General features: G+C 38.5%; 1 protein-coding gene across 1 annotated transcript in view; it reads right to left on the bottom strand.

Annotated features, from left to right (window-relative positions):
- The window catches only part of jakmip2 (janus kinase and microtubule interacting protein 2), a 31,380-nt gene extending 8,586 nt beyond the window's left edge, over window positions 1-22,794 (bottom strand). Inside the window, exons 1-18 of the mRNA XM_081615635.1 lie at window positions 22,610-22,794; window positions 13,181-13,427; window positions 12,810-13,064; window positions 11,722-11,964; window positions 11,084-11,293; window positions 9,184-9,282; window positions 8,427-8,573; window positions 8,210-8,350; window positions 7,770-7,826; window positions 7,485-7,607; window positions 7,251-7,379; window positions 5,522-5,605; window positions 3,149-3,211; window positions 2,881-2,979; window positions 676-777; window positions 521-574; window positions 374-439; window positions 209-277 (exon numbers count right to left, since the gene is read on the bottom strand). Of these exons, the coding sequence (XP_081471761.1) occupies window positions 209-277; window positions 374-439; window positions 521-574; window positions 676-777; window positions 2,881-2,979; window positions 3,149-3,211; window positions 5,522-5,605; window positions 7,251-7,379; window positions 7,485-7,607; window positions 7,770-7,826; window positions 8,210-8,350; window positions 8,427-8,573; window positions 9,184-9,282; window positions 11,084-11,293; window positions 11,722-11,964; window positions 12,810-13,064; window positions 13,181-13,309 (2,070 nt within the window). The 5' untranslated portion in view covers window positions 13,310-13,427; window positions 22,610-22,794. The remainder of the gene's footprint in view (window positions 1-208; window positions 278-373; window positions 440-520; window positions 575-675; window positions 778-2,880; window positions 2,980-3,148; window positions 3,212-5,521; window positions 5,606-7,250; window positions 7,380-7,484; window positions 7,608-7,769; window positions 7,827-8,209; window positions 8,351-8,426; window positions 8,574-9,183; window positions 9,283-11,083; window positions 11,294-11,721; window positions 11,965-12,809; window positions 13,065-13,180; window positions 13,428-22,609) is intronic.
- Window positions 22,795-23,057: the final 263 nt, after the last annotated feature.

Here is a 23,057-nt window from a genome sequence, read left to right as displayed (position 1 = left end):
CACACAGCTCAATAAATTTGGTTTAAGTCTAAAAATCAATGAACAATAAAAATTTTTTGATTAAATATGAGTTCATTTCATGTTGCTGAATCGTATTGTTAGATATGATATTTAAGATTATAATTGAAAATCTTTTAATTGAATTGAAAATTTTTATTTTTTGTGAAAATCTTCAAAGAATTTAGCTTAGCAATTCCCCATGACCCACCATTTCTATCTCCAGGTCCATCATCTTCTGATGCAGTGCTGCTTCTGTCCCTTCTATCTGCTGGATCCACTAGAGGGCGACATTCGTCCAAATTTAAGTCAGTTTAACAGAAAGTGCAGAATGTACAGGAAGTTGCTTCTCAATCAAGATAAAGTTGCCTTTTACCTTTTCTGCCAGTGACAAAACAGTGCTAGCCTGAATTATTGCCACTTGCTCCTCATTCCTCAAGTTCTGCACATAAAAAAGGAAAGACTGTGATAAATTTCTTGCTTTAGGAATGCATGCCTAACAGCTGAATTAATTATAAATTACCCCGTTGTCTCCAAGAATGTCTAGCAGTTTAATGAGATCTGGTATGCACACATCCTGTGAAGAAAAGCAGAATCAATAGCAGGAATGCAAAAATATGTTCAATTTGTAATAAATCTTTATCCTTTTTGGTCACACAAGTTCTTCTTAACAAGCACCTTGACTCCTTCCTTCATGCAGTAGATCTGAAGAGCACTGACTCCCTCGGAGAACGGGTGCATTCTCAAATGGTTAAAAGGTGGAGACCTCCTTTCCCGCTCCTACCACAGAAACACACATTTTAAGCTCATAATGGGACTAAGACACATTTTCTTATCGTAAAACCACAAACATCAATGTATTGAATTTTATGACCAAACTCAAAGTAGAGCAGAATTGTAAAGAGGAAGGAAAAGTAAGCATGGTGTTGCAGCCCATTTTTCTTTGCAAAGCCCCTCAAGCTCAATCTGACTGGGTGAAGAATGTCGTCAGGATCAATTTTCAAGTCAAGTCATATATTCTCTGAATTTTGGTCGTGTTTTTGTCAGCCTAGATCAGAAAATGATGTAATCAAAACCATTCCATTCAGTGGTTTCCATCTTGCAACTCTTACACAGAAGCCAGATTTGTGGGATGCACAGCTCATAATGATCCTGTCAAGACCTCCTCCTACCTGAGCTGTGGCTCTCTGCAGCTCCTCCAGAGTGACCCTGCACCTCTTTCCTGCTGCTTTTATTAAGGTGCTACTTAATAATGACCCCGAATGACCCCACAGGTCATTCGCGGTGGACGATCCTGCTTGCATTTGAATCATATTCTTTCCATTTGCAGATGATGAACTGAACAGAACGTCATGATGTAACTTACTTACCGTGTTTCTGGGCCTTCATGATGCCGTTTGGGCACTAATGTTTTCTAACAAACCTCTGAGCTCTTCACAGAACTGCTTGAGAATAAAACATGTACTATGTTTACTGACTGAGTGATTTCTGATGGCAATAAGTAGCCATGGATTTTATTTAGGAGCATCAGAGGTTGAATGCAAATGGTCACCATGTTTCTCTGGATCTCAATAAAATAAATATTGAGCAAAATATGAAAGAGAAACATTCCAGCAGTATGAAAGTTAAAAGAAGAAGTTGGCCTGGTTTTAATAATGAATTTCATCATGTTGATAATTCGCACCAACTTGATTTTGCTTTCCTGAACGTGCTTGTGATGCTTGGTAATAAACACACAACCTTTTGTTTTATTACATTCCCACAGGAAAAGATACTCTTGTAAAATACAGTATTACTGTTTTGAGCACATAAATCAGATTCTTTCCCCCTCAATCATGAAACCTCACAAGTCGTAGTCAGAACAAACAAAGAAAAAAAACTTGTGTTTTTTTTTTGTCTGACTGACAAAATCTACTACAAAAAAATGAAACAAATATTACAGCTGACAGGTAACAAGCTATGCTACCTGATATCCAACAGATCGAGTGTCTGTGAATCCCTGTTTTCCCTGTTAGTGGCAAAATATAACTCTGTGGTCAATTGGTTTGTATGGAAATTAACTAAATTAACTCTTGATAACTGAATACATAGTAGTTCATCCAAGTAGAAGCAACAAAGCTTATGCCAGGAAGAATAAAAAATAGCACCATCTAAAAAACAATCATCTGCAGCACAAAAAATCTGGATGTTAGATATGCTCACCGGACTTCAGAGAACAGTAAGAATAGGAGTTTGACCATGACAGCCTCATGTGCAAAAATTATCGGACGCACTCCAGAAAGCAGTGCAGTATTTTTCTGAGCTGTGCTCACATCCGTGGCTCAAAAACGTCCTGCGACTGACAGACTTACCCAGTTTGAGCTTGTAATATTTATTTATTGGGTAATAAATGTGTAAGATCCTTCAGGCTAAACTCTGGGGAACTTTGCAGGCAGGGAACTATGGGGGGTTGGTGGGGCGGCTGCCCCCGGCCCGGGCCCAGATGGGTGCCCATGGGGGCCCAGGTCTGGAGGTGCTCAAGTCGCTTAAATGTCTAATTATAAATGGAAAAAGTGCGCCCTCGCCTGTTCAGAAAGGTGTATGTAATGTTAAAGTTACTGTCCCTCAATGGAATATATAGTAGTCAGTCCCAGTGGCTGTTTGACTCACGGTTTAGCCAATATGCTTCCTGTGTAAAAATCCAACGAGACACAAGGCCCAAACCGCACCACAATCCCTCCCCCCCAACAGTTTCCAGCAGCGCAGGCGATACACGTGAGGGGCCCGGTCATTGGCCCCGGTCATTGGCCCCGCCCCCTGGCCCGACGCTGACTTGTTCCGCCAGTGGAACTTCAAATATGCTAATGTGGGAAAAACCTCCATCTGGAATACGAACTGACTCACCTCCAGTTCCAGTATCCTGAACTCCAGGAGCTCGTTTTGGTCTCTGGAGTCCTGAAGCTCCTGCTGCAGTCGACTGCATTCCGACTCCAACTTCTCCACCTAGAAAAAGACAAGCTTATAAATTAAAGACCAACAAAGTTGAAACAGTTCTTCACATAGTTACATTACAAATCCAATGTTAGGACTTAAAATGTATTTTAAAGTAAGAACCAAAAGCAAGAAAAGTGCTAAATATTGTTTTTAGAACATAAAAAGGTTCAAGTCCAACCTTTTCCAGCAACTCCTGATTTCTTCGTAAGAAGAGTTGCTTCTCCTCGACCCATTTGGAGTCCTAAAACAAATAGACATAAATCTGCTTGAAGGAGGTCAAAACTACTTGCAAAACTTAAATTTTTTAGCCAGAACAAAAAAATAAAAGGTAAAGCTGAATAGAAAATCCAACGACTTTGACAGTATTGCTGTTTTTTTTCACACTAAAAAAGCTCAAAGCCAACCTAAAGGACACATGTTGAAACATACCTCGTTCCTTTCAGCGATTTGCAGATCTTTACTCCAATATGAAGTTGAGAAATCACATTGAGTCGCACCATATAAGTTCATTATTCAAACGGTTGGAAGTCGTTCTGTTTAACCCCCAACTTCCCTGGAGTTATAGCCTGGAGTGGCTGATGATTTTCCAAGGCAGCTTTTTTATAGCCACATAACCAGATATGGAAAGAAGACTTTAATTTTTTATAGTCTATTAGTGTTTCAAGAAGCACTGAGCATGTTTTAGTTGGCTTGGGCTGACAGTAATTTAAGTTTGTGCAAGTCTTTAAAGTCTTTGTTCATGTTGTATTCCTGAAATGTTTACAGCGTTTCACTTTTTCCACATGTTGTTACAGCCAAGTTAACCTATTTCCTCAAAATCCTACACACAAATACCCCATTATGACAATGTAGATTTTTTTTTGTATTTTCCAAATGTATTAATTGTTTTAACAATTACTTAATTAATTGTGTCTCTTGATTTGTAAAGACACACATCTGTCTATTTAAAGTCCTGCAGTTGACAGTGCAGGTCAGAGGTCAAACACCAAGCATGAAATCAAAGGAGTTGAAGGCGTCAGTGAGCTCAGTGGAAGAAATTGGAGCCATCAGGACTCTTTGTAAAGTCTAAACTGAGCAATTGGGTTGAAAGGTTTTAGTTGGATGTCTTGCAGCAGAAGGAACCAGAGAGGACAGATGGAGAGATGAATGCAGCAGAGACATCCTGGGTGAAAAACTGCTCCAGCGCTCTCTTGACCTCAGACTGGGGCACCCAGCCAGAGTCCAGACTGGAATCTGACTGAAGATCTCAGGATAGACCTGAAAATGGCTGCACAGATGTCACCATCCACCGTCCATGAATTTGCAAAACAACAAATGCAATTTGGTTTAAAGCTGCAACATAACAAAACGTGGAAAAAGTGAAGCACTGTAGATACTTTCCAGATGAGCTGTGGACAAGCAGCCAAGAGGCCCAGAGTAAATCTGGAAACGTTACAGAGATCTGAAGATGGCAAGTTAATCTGATAACAGTTTTAATCGTCACCAATGTAGCCATAATGCCAGTGGACAGAAGAAAGCCAGTTTGTTTTGTAGTCTCTAACATTCAGAATGAAGGGGAGCTGTGGTGGATGTTAAGCACAACCCCTGTCGAGGACTGAGGCCTGCTGTCACAAGTTCGATTCCCGGCCTGGTGACCTTTCATGCACGTCTTCCCCCGTCTCTCATTGCCCACTTTCCTGTCAATTCACTATCAAATAAAAGCCACTAGAGCCAATAAAACCTTAAAAACAAAACATTCAGAATGAAGATGCTTTGGTCCAATAAAACCAAAATACATCTATTTCTCTGTACATCATCCTAAACACATGGTGAAAGTAAGACACTCTGGACCGGTTATCCAATATTAGAGAGAGGAAAACTGGTCAGAGACAGTTGGAAAGTAGGTAGAGCTAAAAACGGATGAAAGTGTGGAAAAGATGACCTGACATGTGACCTGAATGGGTGGAGGTTCATCTTCCAGCTGGACACAAACATGTTCATGCAATCCTGGAAGCTTCCCATTTATGACAAAGCATATTCTGACAGTAAGATCTAAATGAAATTGAAAATCTATGGGAACAAGTGTAAGAGACTCTATTCTTCCTCCCAGACTTAGCATGAATGAATGCACGAAAAACATCAGGCAATCATTTTAGTCCCTAGATGTGCCGTTAAAAGGGATTAATAAATACACATGCCACACTTTTCAGATTTGTATTTCTATAAAACATTGGAGAACCACATATTGTTTTTTATGTTATTGTTTTTTTATGCATAAAAAGTACGCACTGCTTTATGTTAGTCTGTTCAGTGGATGATTAGGTGTATTTCACTAAGACGAAAGTCTGAACTAATAAAACACAAGTTTCCTTTTTGGTATGAAGGCCGCTTCTGTCTTTGCACAAATTAAAAAAATTACAAAAATAAAATAAAACAGATAGCTGCCAGGAGAAATTACTCTATGGTCCAACTCACTGTGACTTGGCTTCAGAAAACTCATGAGCATTAATGTATAGATTCTGCTGCAAGGCAAATGCATGTATGCCAGTAACATTAATTATGTGGTTCTCACCTGTCCCTTCAAGGTTAGTTCCTTCTCCAGGTCTTCTATCTTGGCTTTATACCGCAGCACGTCTGATTGCAGTTGCTCATGAGCCTGAAACATTAGCAAAGCCAAACTCTTTTATGTAGTAAATTAAGCTTTCCAAGAAAATTGTTTTGTGTGTCATCTTTCCTCATGTTCAGATCTGTTAGAATCTGGGGCCATGCCTCTGGGCACCACATGTCTTTTGTGCACACAAGTGTTTTAACACCTATTAACATTTTTCTATTAGGTATGTGCAGAAGTCAGAAAAAGAAAAAAAGACATACAGTATATACAGCACATGAATAATGTACTGAAACAATGTTGATTTTTATGCAAGGTTTGTTCTCCCATATTGCAAATCCACAACAAGATCACAAAATACTTTCCTCATTTTAAACACCCACTGTAATATAAGAATAAAAAGACTTTCACAAGTTCAAGGCTAGAATACCTTATTTCCATAATAATACCCAATCCTAATTATTATCTAAAAGCTGCCACCTCATTAAAGAACATGACTGCAAAAGTCATGATAAGAATTTGCCAGTTGAGCAAATCTATAAATCCTCCAACTTTAGCTTTACTTCACTGATCCTAATGATTAAGACCTTTTATATCTACAGACTTTGATCTTCATGTATTTTCACTGAACCTTTCACATTTGGACTCCAGTTTTCTTCTGGCTTTAAAGTTTCAGAAAGCTGAAGCGGAAGTAGAGTTGTCAAGTTTATAAGGAAAAAAAACCCTCTGGTTTGGGTTCAAAAGAACCAAAAGCTTGAATTATTTCCAACTGCTGCCTTTTGTGATGCACCTGACTCTGATAAATTCACCTTTTCATGCAGTAAAAAGGCAAATTTAGCAGACATTAATAACACTATGGATGGACTAAACTATGAGTTATGCCTCTGAATGAAACTGGTGGATAATACTCCTGACCACAAGTGAGCACATAAAGAAGTTAATACAAACTACACTATGGCACTAGAAGTAATCTTTTTGTCAACTTAATATACTGAAATGTTTTCACAAGACTTCTGCATTCCACCTTTAGGAGAATGAATGTAAGGTCACAATAAAAGAAAAGGCAAGTTATAATATTAGATTAATATAACCATAACATCTCAATAGTGTGAAATATAAATAAACCAGAATCAGACATCCTGCTGTTTTTCGAGGTGAAAATGTTATTTTAAAACATGTTTTTTCTGATTTAAGAAAAATAAAAGAACCATTTGAATCCTGCATCCGGCTGCTTTTCACCTCACCCACCAAAAAACAATCTTTCTACTGGAAACACTTTCTGACGCATGAATGAAACACCTGGAAGCTTGGATTTAAAGGAAGAAACCAGCTGAAGTTGAGGGAAGATGACAAAAAATAGGACTCAAACTGCGGCAGGTGTTTTTACTTATCGTTTCCTCCTTTCATAAAACAAATTTGCTCATTTTGTCAGATTGTATTAAATCAATATCCATCTCTCTAAACATTCTTGCTCTAAAGGGTTCCTGTTTTCTTTTACACTTTTTGATATATTTTGAACATGAAAATAAATATAACTATTGCAAACTAAAAGTAATGAAAAATATGTTCCTTTAGGAATTGAAGAGAGGGTGATTTGCCTTTTCACAACAACTAAACACAGAATTAGACAAGTTACATTACAAATCTGGTCAATAGTAAAGTGACCATGGCCATCAGGTGCAGTATGTGGTACCTTGGCCTCCATCTCTGCATCCAGAATGCCTCCCTTCTGCTCCTGCAGCAGGGCGTAGGCTCGTTGAAGGGCCTGGTATTCCCTGGTCAGCTGGCGAAAACGTAACTCAGATTCTTCATTTGCAAGCCCCTGGTTTGACACACATGGAAGAGAATTATAATTTTAAGGATTAATATCTCAGGGTTTTGCTAATGTTCACAATAATTACGTTCATTTGTGAACACAAGGTCTTACATCGGCCATGTCTTCATCAGGAGTAGCTGGGGTTCTGTCCATCCGAAACGACGCCACTGAGGAAGACTCAGAGTCCATCGACTCTTCATCATAGCCAAAGAAGGTGTCTACTACGATGTGTCTCTGCACAGAAACACAGCTGTGGTTTTCCAACAGTATGCTTTGCTGTCAATGTTTCAGAGGAATTCCCAATAGCTGATTGAAACATTTAGCATGAAAAGACCAATATGCTAAAAATACTGATATATTATCCTTTTTGATTAAAAAATAATAATAATTTGCAACCTTCACTGGTCTTGAACTTCTTTTATGCCTCTTCTTTCGCAGCAGTTTTTCACGATCCTGGAAACAGGACACGGATGACAGAACAGATAAAGTTACATCAAAGCTGAACACTGAATGATTGATATCAATATAATCAATATAAAAAATGCTTCATCACTCATGAACTGCTCTGCTATACTTTATGAAGTTTGTTTGTATTATGGACAGTTGCAGGGAAACATTTAAGCTGGAAAAACTCCAGAGAATTTTATAAAATTTGGCAGCCAGTTCATCAGACCGATTCTATGTCAATAAAAAATAAAAAAGGATTTTTAGCAGACTTTTTTGAATAAATCCTGAGATGAAAATTATATTTAATTACTCAGCTGTATTTTTGTTCTCAGCGTACATTTTGGTTTGTGTAAAAAAGACACTTAGACAGACAGACAGAGTAAACATACTCTCGTTAGTTCATCAATCATGCTTTGTTGCTCCAGCACTTGAAGTTTGAGGAAGGCTATTTCCTGGTCATCATGCGCTTGGTCCAGGTCATTAAGGGACTTCAGCTTCTTCAGAGGAGGATGGGATCCTATCCTCTCCTTCTGCACACACAGCAACAACAAAGGTCACCTGGTGTGACTGCTGATCAGCCGTTATAAACACTCTGACCCTGCTGACCATCTCAAGGTTCTCCTTTGTCAGGCTCTTCAGCTTCTCCTCCAGTTTCTGAATGTTCTGAGTCAAGTCGTCGTTCCTCTTATTCAGCAGCTTGTTCTTGTCCAGTAGGGGTTTGCACTGCTTTTCAGACTCTCTGACTCGCTTTAGCTGTTGGAAAAGAAAATGGTGGTCAGACATGTGGCACAGCAAACAGGTTAGTCTAAGCTTTCCGTGTTCAATGTCATTTAAAATGACTAAAATCTGTTCAATTTGCTAATTGCCAGCATATTAGAATTATTATTAAAGACACATTGATACTTCAGCTTTGACTTCCTGGTTGACTGAATAAGTTTCCTCTGCATTTTCACATATTTTTCTTTATTAATGATCCCATTATTTTTATGAAGTGATCCCGCCTTGATGATATAACAGATGAATGTGAAATCCTTAATCCTCACATTAGTCAAGTCTAAATCTTGACTTATTTTGAGTTTTCTAAAATATTACACAAGAAAGCTGTGTGAGAAGCTACCTTAAAAGAAATTCACATTTCTGCCTCAAATGCTGTGAACTGATCCATCATAAGTTTAAACTGCCATAACATACTTATGAAGGAAAGTAATAAAAATATACATGTATAGTTTTATGGCATATAATAAATATGAACGACTTTGGTTACCATCCCTTACCAAAATGATGAAAAGTTTAGAGTAATGTGTTAGTGAGAAGAAAACTCTATACGTTATGTTTTAAAACAAAATTGACTGTTTCTTCATACTAGTTCATTTCTCTCATCCACCAGCAGCGAGTTGCGATCCTCCAACTTGCGTATGGTTGAATTAAGTTCAGCAATTCGCCGCTGATTTCTTCGCAGGTCCTGAAGAAAAAGAAAAGCACAGATTTAATATGTGAAGGATCGATTTTTTCATAATTTTAATTTAATTCTATTGGAGCAAAACCACCTGATCAGATTCTACTGAAGTTCAAACTGATGTGTTGAAGAAACAGGGATTTGCAGAAATTTTCAAAACTTCACATTTGCTGCTATGCAACGTAAAAATGTAATGTATTTTATCAAGGCTTCATGTTACAGATCATTTCAATGTTGTGTGAAATGGTGATTTAAGGTAGAAAGAGACACATGAGAAAAATTATTTTTAAAATGAATGTGTGAAAAGTAGATTCATATTCAGCACCTCCATCCTTATACCCCAAAAATAAAAATCTGCTGAATTTTCATCCTCAAGATGTGAGGAACTGGTAGCAATATCCAAAAAGATTTACAGCTGTTATTGCAGTAATGACCCAGGTGGGGTGAATACACACATACTAGAAACATTTTTCAGATATTCATGTGTAGAAGAAGAAGAGGAAAAGTCATAAGCCATTTTCTTCCACTTCACATCTACACTCTGTGTTATTTTTGCACAGATGACCCTGATTAAACACAGACGTTTCAGGCAGGAATGTAAAACATAAAATAATCCCTAAAAACTGCCTCATATTTAAAATCTAAGTGATAGATTTAACTGAAAAATAACCTACAAACAGTTTTTACTGTCTGTTTTCACTAAGGAGTTTAAGCAGCTAAAGAAGAGGATACAATCAGAAAACACCACAGATCCTTAAAATTGAGGAAACATTATTAAAATCTTCCATGTGTTTGTTTAATGCTGAAACTTTATACTGGTCACTGATGTCCAGCACTTATCTTTCATGGTCATAGCACAAGAGTACAGAAGAATGAAAAGTATTTTTCTAACAGTCATAATCAAGGTTGAAAATTCTGACATTGTGCCAATTGTACACATCAGTCAAAATGTAGAGTTTTATAACAGTTAGGCTTAAAATTAGACATACAGCTGCCAGGCTTAGTTTTAACATTATCATCAAAAGATTTAAACTGACAAGAGAGCAGTCTTCTCATTAAAGGTAAGGAAAAAAAGTGAAAGCAATATCAGTTCATAAAATCTGTTTTTATTTACACCATAAACTGTTAAATACTTAATAATAAATTGGAAATCTTATTTCTAGTATTACAGCAATCAAATCACATTTACAGAGCAGCGTTTTGCATGTTTTCACTGGTATTTGGTGAATTTATTTTGGTGATGAAATCCACGTGTTGAAAGGTTTTATTGTCCTCACTCTAAACCTTTGGCTCCTTCTCAGAGTCTCCATCAGAGTCAGGTTTCCAAATGTTAATATTACTTCCTGTCAGAAGACCACAGAGGCTAAATTAAAAGATTATACTAAACCTAAATATGCCAGGGATATAAATTCCTTTGGGTTTAATGTGTTTAGATATGAACGGATGTTCAGCCTGGACTCTGCGGGAGCTTCATGCCTTCTTTCTCATATTTTGCTCCACAGCCTTGGATGCTAAAATCCTGTGGATTCCCTATAATCTTTTAAAAATCTGCACTGTATAGAGTGTTTTGTTTCAGTCAATCTTTTTCACTAGAACATTTTCTAACTGACATAAACTAGGAGATTTAATCTTAAAAATTACTTCCTCCCTTTGTCCAGAAGACTACGGTATTCTTGTGTTTTCTTTGTGGTATTACATAATTGAATCTTTTGTTTCCAGAAAACCAATTGAGATCAGTTTGGTTTTGATTATGCTTACAGTAAGTCAGCTTTTTATTAAAATTCTAAAAGTGAACTTTTCTGCTTACTGGGCTTCCACAGTGCTCTGCGCCATCGCCAGCTCTTCCTGGGATTTCCCTTTTTGGACTTCCCAGGCCGCACTCTGCCTCTTTGACGAGGAACAGTTGTTCATCCAGGGCGTCTTTCTGCAGCTGCAGCCTCTGCAGGCAGCCAGCAGTGGACTCCATCTCCTTCTCCAGGGAGAAAATGGTGCGGTCTTTAGATTTGATTTCATCCACCTTTTGTGACAGAGAAGGAAATTATTGAGTGAAAGGAGTCTTATCTGACATATGAATAATGTTGTTATTGAAAACATCATTGTTCAGCTGTTTTGAAACATTAAAATACTGCCTCATATTTAAAATCTAAGTGATAGATTTAACTGAAAAATAACCTACAAACAGTTTTTACTGTCTGTTTTCACTAAGGAGTGTGAAAACAGACTCCTTGATGTAAATCAATGCAACACATTGTTATACAAAATGCTTCAACAGTTTGTCCAAAGATAAGTAGGAATCCCATAAACCTGGAGAAGATCATTCTGGGAAACGCCAGACTCAGAGCTACATAACTGGACTGGCTCACATGAACGGATGGAAACTGAATCACTTTTCTCATTTCTGGGTTTGTTTAGCTCCCTATTTACTAAATCACTGTCAGTGCATACCAGCCTGCGGATGTCCCTCTCACAGTCCCACTTGATTTTAGAGATTTGCTCCTGATGCTGCTGGTGTTCGACTCGCAGGTCTCCAGCCTTCATCTTGTCTGCCTGGATCATGTTGCTCAGAGCCTCGTCGGTCTGCTTCTTGGTGTTCTTCAGCTCGATTATCTCCTGCAGGAGCTTCACTCTCTCCTGGTCGAAGAAACGCCGTGCCTCCTCTCTGGCTTCCAGGGTCAGCGCTGTGCGCACCTGAAGAGGAGTAAAACATGTTTTACTAAAAAAGGATTGGATTTTTGTTCTGTAATGACTGCCATTTTTATTTCTTTTTACTTTAGGTGAGATTTGCAAAATCAGACAAGTGAGGAAGATGGATTTTTCTTCATTTCCAATAAAACAATCTTGTAAAAAAAGAGTTTTACATCAAAGGAGCAAGCCAGAGTATGGGAATACAACAACACTCCACGCCATGTACAACAGACACCTTGAGCAGTGAGTCTGCAGAGAGAACCCTATAGCAACCATAGGGGTTGTTTGTGAGCATAAAGTTGCTAACATTGGAAAATATTTTGTTTTACTGTGATTTTTACTAATTCGCCAACTTTACTAAATATGCTTTCTCAATTTGTTAAACAGAAAACGAAACATTACTTTCACATGTTCACACATTTAACTGCAGCGTTAACGTTTCTGTGTTTGAGTCCTGTGACGTTCACTGTCCTAGTTAAAACATGTAGCTGATACAAGTCTTAACAAGTAAAACAATGGCTGATTACGTGAAAAAAGTAAGACTTGCACTGCATGGCTAATGTAAAGCATGCTTTCCTAGAGACGCAGTCATATGAAATGTTCTGGCTGCAGAATTTTATTTTTGATTTATTACAACTTTTGTCACAAGTGGTCACTTAGGGAACTGCCCTCTATAGGCCATGAAAAGTGCTCTTCATGTCCTTGGGAGGGTCAGAGCACTTCTCTTTCTCCCTCGATAAATCACAGTAGGTCTATGAAGCCTTTATTTATTATTCTTTCACATAAGATCCACAAACTTGGGCACCATTAAGAAGGAAAACTTGAAGAATGTTGGTATATGAACTCACTTTTTCTCCACTGCCATCTCGAATGGCGTTCAGTGCGGTTTTGAGCCGCTGGTTCTCTTGGTCCTTGATCTTGGCATGCCGTGCCAGCTCCTGCTCATGCTGCCGCGTCAGGTTTTCCCTGAGAGCCTGCAGCTCTTTCTGCTTCTCCTCGTGCCATTTGGCCCGCTGCTCCGTCAACATGGCAGTGTGGCGGTGCTGCTCCTGCTCTCGCGCCCGCTTTACCTCTTGCACCTTGTCTCGTTCCAGCTTGCTTACCTGAAGCAGGAAAAGAGGAATTTATTGGACAATTTTTACATTTTCCTTTCCTTTAGAATTTGCTAAGTAAAACAGGTCACATTAAGGTGTAGAGTCTGGTGTATTTTTGACTGTACCTTGCATTTCTCTTGGTGCAGCTCTATCTGGATGTCAGTTAGTTTGGACCTGAGATCTTCATTGGCTGCTTGTAAGGCAGAAATCAGGGCTTCAGGCTTCTCGCCCTTCGTACGACCTTTCTTAGCCATCAGTAACAGTCTAGAGAACAGCTCCTGTAGCTTTCATCGAGACTCTAGAGAAACCTTTCAAGTTGTTCCTGAGATTTCCAGTTCCTCCTCCTCCTCATTCTCCTGTTAGACTTTAGGGCTGGGGGGTCGAGGGGAAGCAGAGGGGGCAAAGAGTAAGTCACTTAGTCTACTTAGATATTCTTGTGTCAAAATGGTCCAATGAATGTACAGACCAGAGACCAAATGGAAATGAGGATTAGTAATAAAAAACAGTTCTTGAAAGAAGCTTTCAATTTAATCTGAGATTGAGCTTTATTAAAAATACGAATGAAAGATCATTCCCTTCTGCAGAGATGGTTAGAGATGAGACAGCCTAAAACACTGGGAGCCATAATTTCATCAAAAGGTGGTTGTACAAATTACAACAATGTTTAATACAAACATGCACAGCACAAATCTTTTGAAATCTTCCAGTCACTCCATGAATACACACGTTTGTGTGTGTATTCATCACAATCAACACTATAATCAAAGTTTATTGAAGTTTGTGGTGTTGCTATGACAACATGTGGGCAAGTTTAAGAGTTATGTGTAACTAATCTAGTACCAATCCACCGTGATACAATCTCCATTTCATGTTCACCATGTGTGAGTGAACAGAGAAGATATTTGAAGATCTCATCCTTCATGATCAACATTAAAGATTCTGATGTCAGCAAACTTACAAAGAACAGACAAGCTAAAGATGAGATTACAAAACGACATCTAGAGGGCAGAAAGGTGAGAAAACATTGACTCATCCACGAAACATCCGACAGCCTGTGAGAGTCAGAGTCACAGAGAAACGTGAAAATCATTCAAAACCAACCTTGAAGCAAATGGGTGACATTGATTGATGTGTAAATAAGCTCTGGGTTTCTGTGGGACCGTTTCAAATTGGAGAATTGGCACAGAACTTTATGAAGAGGACCAGACTGGCGCCTTGCATTGAGGAGATTTGCTCATGCAGTTATCCTGATAGGTGTTGAACCGTTTCTTGAGTCAATTTTGATTCCGCTCCATTTCCTGGCAGTCTTGCTCACATATCCAGTGTGACTTTTTAAATCATGCTGTCATTTACTCATTCAATGTAAATTGAAAATTTCAGGTTTTTCAGTTGTTTTCAGCTTTGTTTTTCTAGCTTTGGAACATTTGGCTTGTTCATTCTGCTCCTGTCACAAAAGAGTCGTATAGCTTTGAACAGCGATAACCTATCCACTCTCCTCTTATGTAACACAGAAAAGTAAAGGTGAACCATTTCACTTTCAGCATTCGGTATAAAAGCACCAAAAAGTAACGCTGCAATGTTCGTGATGGGAAAAACTTACATTCCTGACTTTCATCTGAGTGATACATTAGTCTTTGCAAACAAACCAAAATTAAAAACTAATGACTGAGGTGTTCATTTGTTCTTTAAACTGCTTTAATTTGACAGCATGTTTGATCACATTGCCTGTGTGGGCAATGTTATGCATTTATTGTTTGTATATTCAAACAATTTTTCCATCCCTTATACCGAGTTGAATGATTTAAATTTTGACAATGTTTCAATTAACGCTCAATTAACATTTAAAAATTCAAGACCATTTCTATCCTTGTAACCATGGTAACTTCACACAAAGTACAGACATCGTCTGTATTGGTGCTGGTGAGCCGTCCCACTGGACTTTATCACTAATGACAGTCAGGACATTCTCTCTTATTAGTTTTTCAGACAGAAACACACACAGTACCTCGTCTGAACAGGAGGTTCTGTAGGTTCTGTTCTACAGAACAGTTTGAATATCAGCATACAGGTTAACTCAGCAGAGAAAACAGATTAAATCAGGCATGGAGACCAAGACCAGGACCAGGACATGGACCAAGAACAAGACCAAGACCAGGACCAGGACCAAGACCAAGACCAGGATCATAACCAGGATCAGAACCAAGACCAAGACCAAGATCAAGACCAGGACCAGAACCAGGACCAAGACCAGGATCAGAACCAGGACCAGGACCAAGACCAAGACCAGAACCAGGACCAAGACCAGGATCAGAACCAGGACCAAGACCAAGACCAGGATCAGAACCAAGACAAGGACCAGGACAAAGACCAAGATCAGGATCAGGATCAGGATCAGAACCAGGACCAAGACCAAGACCAAGACCAAGACCAAGACCAGTACCAGGCCCAGGCCCAGGACCAGGCCCAGGATGGCTCCCTCACAGACCACCTCCATTCAATTTCTCAACAATTATCATCAGAAGCAGCGACAAACCAGGAGTAAATGTACAAGAACAGCACTTTGTTTTGAGTTTAGTACAAATCTGATTCAGGTTGGGACGCATTTTGATGGATAAATGGAATTCATTATGAATCCAGTATGTCCTGTTTGAGGTCTAAAATGGATCCTGTCAGCCAAGAGTTGGTTAAACCTTAAGTTTACAATTTCAAACATGTTACTAGATCCTTACATTAAAACTCGACTTGTAGCTAAAGTACAACTCATTAAACACACGCTTAATAAATATGGAGCTTTTGTGAAGAAAAATAGCCTTAAATTATTTTAACAATTATCAATTATTGTATCACCAACAAATATAATGTAAAATACTGAAAGACAGTTGGTAAAAATGAAAGACGATAAAAGATAAGCAGTAATCAGTGAGCGCTAATTTGAGACTACAAACTTTAATTTAATACAATATTTTTGACTTGACTAAGTTTTTTTGTTTAGAAGGAGATTTGGAAAAGATCATTTCCAAATTAGCTTTGGAAATTTGCTAATTTTCAAAGCTAAAATGACTCTGACTATCTGCCATGTGATTCGTTTGGTTTCTGTCTGTGTTGAAAATCAATTAAACATTTGTCCCTAATAAAGTGGCTCTAAATACACACAAACTCTGAGAAAACTGAGCAAGATAAATGATCTTCTCATTTATCTTGGACAAGATACTTATCTTCTCCAAGATAAATGAAATTATGCATATCGATATGCATAAATTATGCTCAATACAAACAACACCAAAATTATTTTAATTTTACTGTTTAATTTGGTTATACGGTGTTGTGGAAAAAAATAATTACCGAGCACTGTTAGATGAAATCACTCAGTCAGGTTTATTTTGCATATAAAGCACAATACAGAGTTTTGAAGTCAATCAATAATGAATCTGTTCTGAGTGACAGCGATACCAGGCAGAGTGAACACAATGGTTTTATACCAAGGATCCAAAACAGAGACAGTCTGGTTCCCCTGCAGCTGCAGAAAAACAACTTTCAACCTTGTGTATTTATGTGTGCGTGCGTGCGTGCGTGCGTGCGTGCGTGCGTGCGTGCGTGCGTGCGTGCGTGCGTGCGTGCGTGTGTGCGTGCGTGCCTCTGTAACCCAAACAGGTTCTTTTGGTGAGAGTTCACAAGCACATAACATGATCAGCAGATGTTAACTTATAGTATTTTTCAACCACAATGGTCTTTATTCCTGCTTCAACTTTAATATTTGTCAGCTCATCCTGAACTAAATGTGCAAAAATAGTTGTGGTTTTGAAAAATAACATAGCTGAAAAAAATAAGCCATATTCCGCCCAGACCTGATGATTACACCACAATCATGCAAAGCCAATCATAATTTACCATAACCACTAATGCTGTATTAACCTACATTTTACCCAATGAATTCAGACTCTACTCTGAGAGCATGGCTGGATATAAATATGCCAGAAGCCACAGTCAATCTGATTATCGTCACAGTCAGTTTTCTGACTGGACTGTGAATCCATATGCTGGTTAGTAAAATGAACAAATTCATCCCACACAGGCGTAATCTGAGCAAACTGCATAATGTAGCCTCACTTTAACAGTTTCAGCTTCAGCCTTTTCTCAGATTTATCTTTATTTATTTAAATCATTTGTTTTGTGGCCCTTTTTGACAAAATGAAGGAAACAACTGGAATTGTTCACTGCTCAGTTTGTGTGTATTTAGAGCCATTTATTAGGGACAAATGTTGAATTGCTTTTCAACACAGACAGAAACCAAACGAATCACATGGCAGATAGTCAGAGTCATTTTAGGCATTTGGTGAAGATCAAACCGAGTTTGGATTTTAATCTAAGTGACTCAGGTGGAAGGATTGTTGGTAACAGATGGGCTGGTCTGAATATTTCACAACCTGCAGAGAGTTTCATCAACAACCATCTCAGGTTTGTAGAGAACAGACTGAACCCAATCAAAATGGGCAGGTTGGTTTCGATACAACAGAAAAGCAGCTGTGGCTCAGAAAAGACTTCATTACAACCAGAGCGTGAAGAGTAACATTTCTGATCAGACAACATGCTAAACATGAAGAAGATGAGCTACAGCAGCAGGAGGCTGACACTACAAGTCAACAACAGAAAACTGAGGATAAAATCTACCAAAAACTTTGGAAAAGATTCAGAAGCAGCTTATTGGATATGGATCAACTTTTAATGGGAACTCTTAGCATTCGACAGGCTCTGCTCCTTTCCTTCAGACATTTTTTCTCAAAACATTGATCATCTTGATATCCCATCACTTTTTATTGATCTGTCTATCACTAGCCCCTTATTGATCTTTAATTTGTCAACTCCAAAGCTAAGTACAGTATATAACCACCTCTAGTTTATCCATCTAAGATTGTCATCATAGATTCAGTTGGTCAAGATGTTCTACGCAAACATGAGCCCAAACTCGTGATGTTTGGGCTGTTTCTTGACATTTTGTGGACAAAATGCATTTTAGTAGAAGAGCACTGGACCAAAAAGAATATCTTTAACTAGAAGATTTGTATTTTGAACAGATTCAGTCAAAGGACCAGATTCTGTTTAATTTTTAATTCTGCAGGAAGCTTGCCTCCCCCCCCCTCCACACACACCCACTCAACATCCTCCTAAAATAGACAAATCCACATGTGATCATCACAAGGTTGGACCTAAATTCAAATATTACACATTGGTCTTATGATCGTTACATAACTAATTGTAAATAGCTCATTGTAAAAAAACAAAACAAAACATTAAGTTCAAAGGATGGACCAAATTTGATTGGAATGAGAGGAAATACTAAATATCACAAGGTGACATTTTCTCAATTTGTCATGAAACAACCAGATATTTTAATGTTTCTTGTGAGACATCGATTGTGACAAATCAACAATAACTAATGGATGTGAATTGGAGGAAAAATTGTACAATTCCAGCTTTTTTCAAAAATGGAAATCTGAAAAGTGCAGCATGCAGATGTATTAACTGTTTTTACTCCGTCACTCCTAAAAAAATAACTTAATATAGACTATTAGTGTACAGTTTTATCTTAATATACACACAGCTGGTCGGTGAAGACCTCAGATTACCTTTAGAGAACAAACAATGAGGTGAAAATCAAGAACCACACCAGTTAACCCATCATAACTTAATCCATCGCCTAAAATTGTAAAGATTGCAGCACAATTCCAAACCTGCCAAGAGCCGCCTGGCCGTCTGCCTACACTGACCGCCAGGCAAGGAGCAAATTAATCAGAGAAGTTTCAAACAGACTTGATAACTCTGAAGGAACTGAACACATATACTGGCAAACCTAAACTATGCAATTATTATTTGTGAACTCTTGAGAGAATTGCCAAAATATTCACTGCCACAAACCATTTAAAGCTACTAAAAACTGTTTTGATCAAGGATTTTAAACCTAGATCTATTTGGTAATTTGTGGCAGAGGTTGAAAGCCTACTGAGTCAGGGGTGAACATCAACACCACATTTAAGATTTGTATTTGTGACCCCAGTCTTCACCCATCTGTTCATAATCCCAGTCCAAACCTGCAGACTGACCACAGGAACAGACTTTCCCTGACTGTGAGTCATGTAGAGCATCCCAGGTTCACTGCTTCCCCGGGGGTCAAGAAGCAGTTATACAAATTACACTATATGTTAGATATCTGTTGTATTTTTACAAGCTGTTCTTTTAGTTACTCTGTTCACATTACTATATTGTCCAGAAAGTCAAAGAAAAAAAAATTATGAAGAACACTTGAATAGTGAATGAGAACACCCACTGATTGCTGTCTTGGATGAGAGGATAAGTACAGTAACCAGGTCAGTTCTGGAATATCAGTCTGTGGCTCAGGAGGCTCATTAGATTCAGGGACAAGAGAGGACAGGCAGTTCTGACCCACCTCTTTCTCTCTGGACTCCGACTGTGAGCGTACATGTGATGCTCTGCAGCAGCTGTATATCAGCATGAATCTGTGCATCTGAAATAATGCAGCATGAAGCACACTGACACCATGACCCACTTCTCACTACACATACCAAAGGAAGTGTTGGTGCAGGATTATCAATACAGAATGGGTAATGGGTCAGTCGCAGAGCAATGCCACCATCTGTAATGACGGCGCCAACAGCAAATCCATAACAAAACAGACTTGAATATAGTTACTGAGGTTCATATTGTTTTGTTCTGTGTAAGATATGAAGTAAACAAGAGATTTAGGAAATGTTTTAATACAGAAACGTTATGACTTTCACAGTCAGTCATGGCAGTCACTGACGCTCCATGAGCAGTGGACTACAGAATGAATCTGACTGCTCAGAGTCCTGCATATTAATGATGTCCAACCCTCCGTGATAAGTGCAGCTAGGAGAGGATTGTGAAGTAAAAACCCAATCAGGGATTCTGGTAGAATTCACATGACAAGGCCTGCAGCTGCTTCAACACTCTGGTGTTTCCAGAATATCTGGCTCTAACTGGCCTTTACTGCTGGAATCCTTCTGTTCAGCTGCAACCTTTACAAAGTGCATCATAATGTCTGGTTACATACATTATGATGTCAATATATTAGTTCATCTCTTTCCAACAAACAAAGCTTTCAGATACGGCAATCTGGATTCTCTAATGGTAATATCTATTTATGTGTTGATATCACAAATGTATAAATATGTTTTTTTATTTTATTTTAAACTTCAAACACATTCTTTCATCTAATGTTTCTATAATAATGTGTTAATTTTTCAACATTTCAGTAAAAAAAATTATGCTGATTATTACAATAACTATTAAGTTATTTAAAATCTTTGCAAAAGATCTTAAAAATAAATGTCAATCTTTAAATGTTTTAAAATGTACCACTCAGAAACACCTCATCAGCAAGTATTTGGTCTAAAACAGTTTTGTGATTGCAGTACAGTTATTTATTTTTAAATTATTGTGGATATATTACCAGTATTTGTCTTGTCACTTTATAAACATATTTGGCCTGGGCAGCAGTTACAGTTTCCAGCACTGCTGCCAGCCAAGCTGCAGGATGTGAACTTTTCATAGAAAAACGGTTGAAATGTGGCTCTAAGTGAAATGAAATATATTCAGCAGGGCAGGATACTAACTGTTTACACAATACAAAAAGGCAATATCATTTTTCTAAGATGGACTGAGTATGTCTGTAACTTATGTTGGGCAGCCGTCTCATTATTACCCAACCACAGACCCAGACAGAAAGGTCTCTTCAGTAATCGGATGTCCATGAGGCTGTAACTGCTCAACAAGCTCATCTTTCCAGCTTCCCCTTTTTATTTCAGCCAAACCAACTCTTACAGCACAACTTAGCTTCCTGCTAATCCTGGTTATGCAACTGAATCAGCAAATGTTCTGCAAACTAATAGAACCAGCTTCCCTAAAGTAAATGAGCAATTTAAGTTTAATCAGTCTGGGTGTTATGATGTAACATGGTTCAAAGTCTTATCACATTCGCTTGATTTTTGAATTACAATTCATCTTGAGCCAAAGAGTTTTGTAATAATTTTCACTGCAGCCACAATCTCTAGCTGTCTAGAAGCAAACGGAGCATGAAAATACCAAAGGCTGAAATCTGCTGCAATGTTCGAAGAGGTCATAAGGTCATCATTTCTGACATGCTGTGTCTCTTACCCAACTGAATGTATTTTTAATCTGTAATGTAAATTCTCCATGAATGATGGTGGACAAATAATGAAGTAGTGGTTAAAATCCTTTGGCTCATTTGTCTCCAACTTGTCTGAGAACTTCTGAAATACTGGGACTTATTTTATGTACATTTTTCATGTTAACCTTTTCAAACAACTGATTACATATATTAATTAGTTCAACCATTGTGCTGTATTTGTCTTTTACAACAATCATGGTACAGCTGGAACATTTTTTTATTTGACATCAGATTCACTAGAAGCCATGAAAACGGTAGGAAACATATCGCCTGGTTTCCCTGATGCTTAAAACTGTGAAGATTCTCAAAACAACTTCAAGATTCTTTCTAGAAAATACTTTTATGTTCACAGGAAGCCAGATACTAACATTTTAATCAGCTACAGTTTCAAAACAGTTTAAATTTTATATTATTGTTCCTGCTGTGTTAATTAACTAAGGACTTAATTCCTGAATGAAAAACATGTGTAGTGGTTATATTGTCAATCTGGTGAATAAACCTTAAAAATAAACAGAAAAGTTTGGGAAAAAATGGTTGGCAGAAGGGAAAATGACTTAAAACCTACAGACCATGACACTATATATCATATTGTTGGAAGGTTTTGATCTGATGTGTGGCACTGCCATGGATCAGGCCTACTGTCAGAATTTCAATAAGATCTATAAACAATTAACATCTGTCCCACATCTGTGATGACCCTGAACCAGACTGATCTGCTGCAGCTCCGTGATGCTGCTGCAGGCTACAGCTGACGGTGAAGGCCCTGCCAGCATCCTGCCATCGTCTTGCAGCATCACTGCAGCATCCTCTGAAATGATGGTCAGTAATGTGTGCTAATTCACGGCGCAGGAGGAACCACCATGCAGGACTGTACACATTACAGCCGATATTTACTTGCATCCGGGTTCATTTAAGGCCCAGGCAGCTGGTGACAGCTACTACAGCCTGCATTTACAGATATTGTTACTGAAAACACGCGAACATGGAAAGAGCATCGATGCCGTGTGTGGAAACCCCCAGGACCAGAGGCAGGACGGTCCCCAGCATCGTTAACGGGTCTGCCGGTGTAGGCCAGCCTCCGATGTGCACAACAAATCACCGCTACGCAGATAAATAACACACGAATCTGAGGTCGTGTTGCCATGCATGTCGCTGGAAGCTACCTAAATATTTTCTGTCGAAGCACACTCAGTCAAAAAATAACATTTCCGGTGGTAACAGTGAATCAGTCTCCAACCAGCAGGCCCGCTAGTCCGACTAACTCCCACTTCCGACCGACGATGATAAAACAAACAACACGCAGAAAAACGCGCCGCTTCCACCGACTCACCTCAGAGGGAATCCTCAGTGTGAAATCCTAATACATATGAAACAACGTCCACGCCATCTTCATTTTTCACTAATGTGATAATCTGAAACGGCCTTCCACGGCGGCGGTGTGTGGATGAGCAGCAGCCTACAATGAAGCGGTGATGGCCGGTGGTGATGATGCTGGAGCCCCGCCCTCCTCCGCATGCAGCCAGAATGAGCTCAGTGCTTCTCAGCTTCTCCAGCTGGTGGATTTAACAAGTCCAGTCCTGCTTCAGGGCATCATCACTCTGAAAAAAACATTCAGACTTTTGGCTCAATAGAAACAAAATGACAGATTCAATTTTCTTTGTCTGTCTTTTTAAGAACAGAGTATGATCATTTGACTTTATTTCAGCAAATTCAGAAAGTGAAACTCATATATTAATTTATTTATTTATTTATTATGAGCGAAATACAAAATTCAGTTT

Source organism: Poecilia reticulata, chromosome 14, assembly GCF_904066995.2.
Source record: "Poecilia reticulata chromosome 14, P_reticulata-male-v2, whole genome shotgun sequence".
In the NCBI taxonomy this organism is placed as follows: Eukaryota; Metazoa; Chordata; class Actinopteri; order Cyprinodontiformes; family Poeciliidae; genus Poecilia; species Poecilia reticulata.
This window is presented reverse-complemented; position numbering and strand designations above follow the sequence as displayed.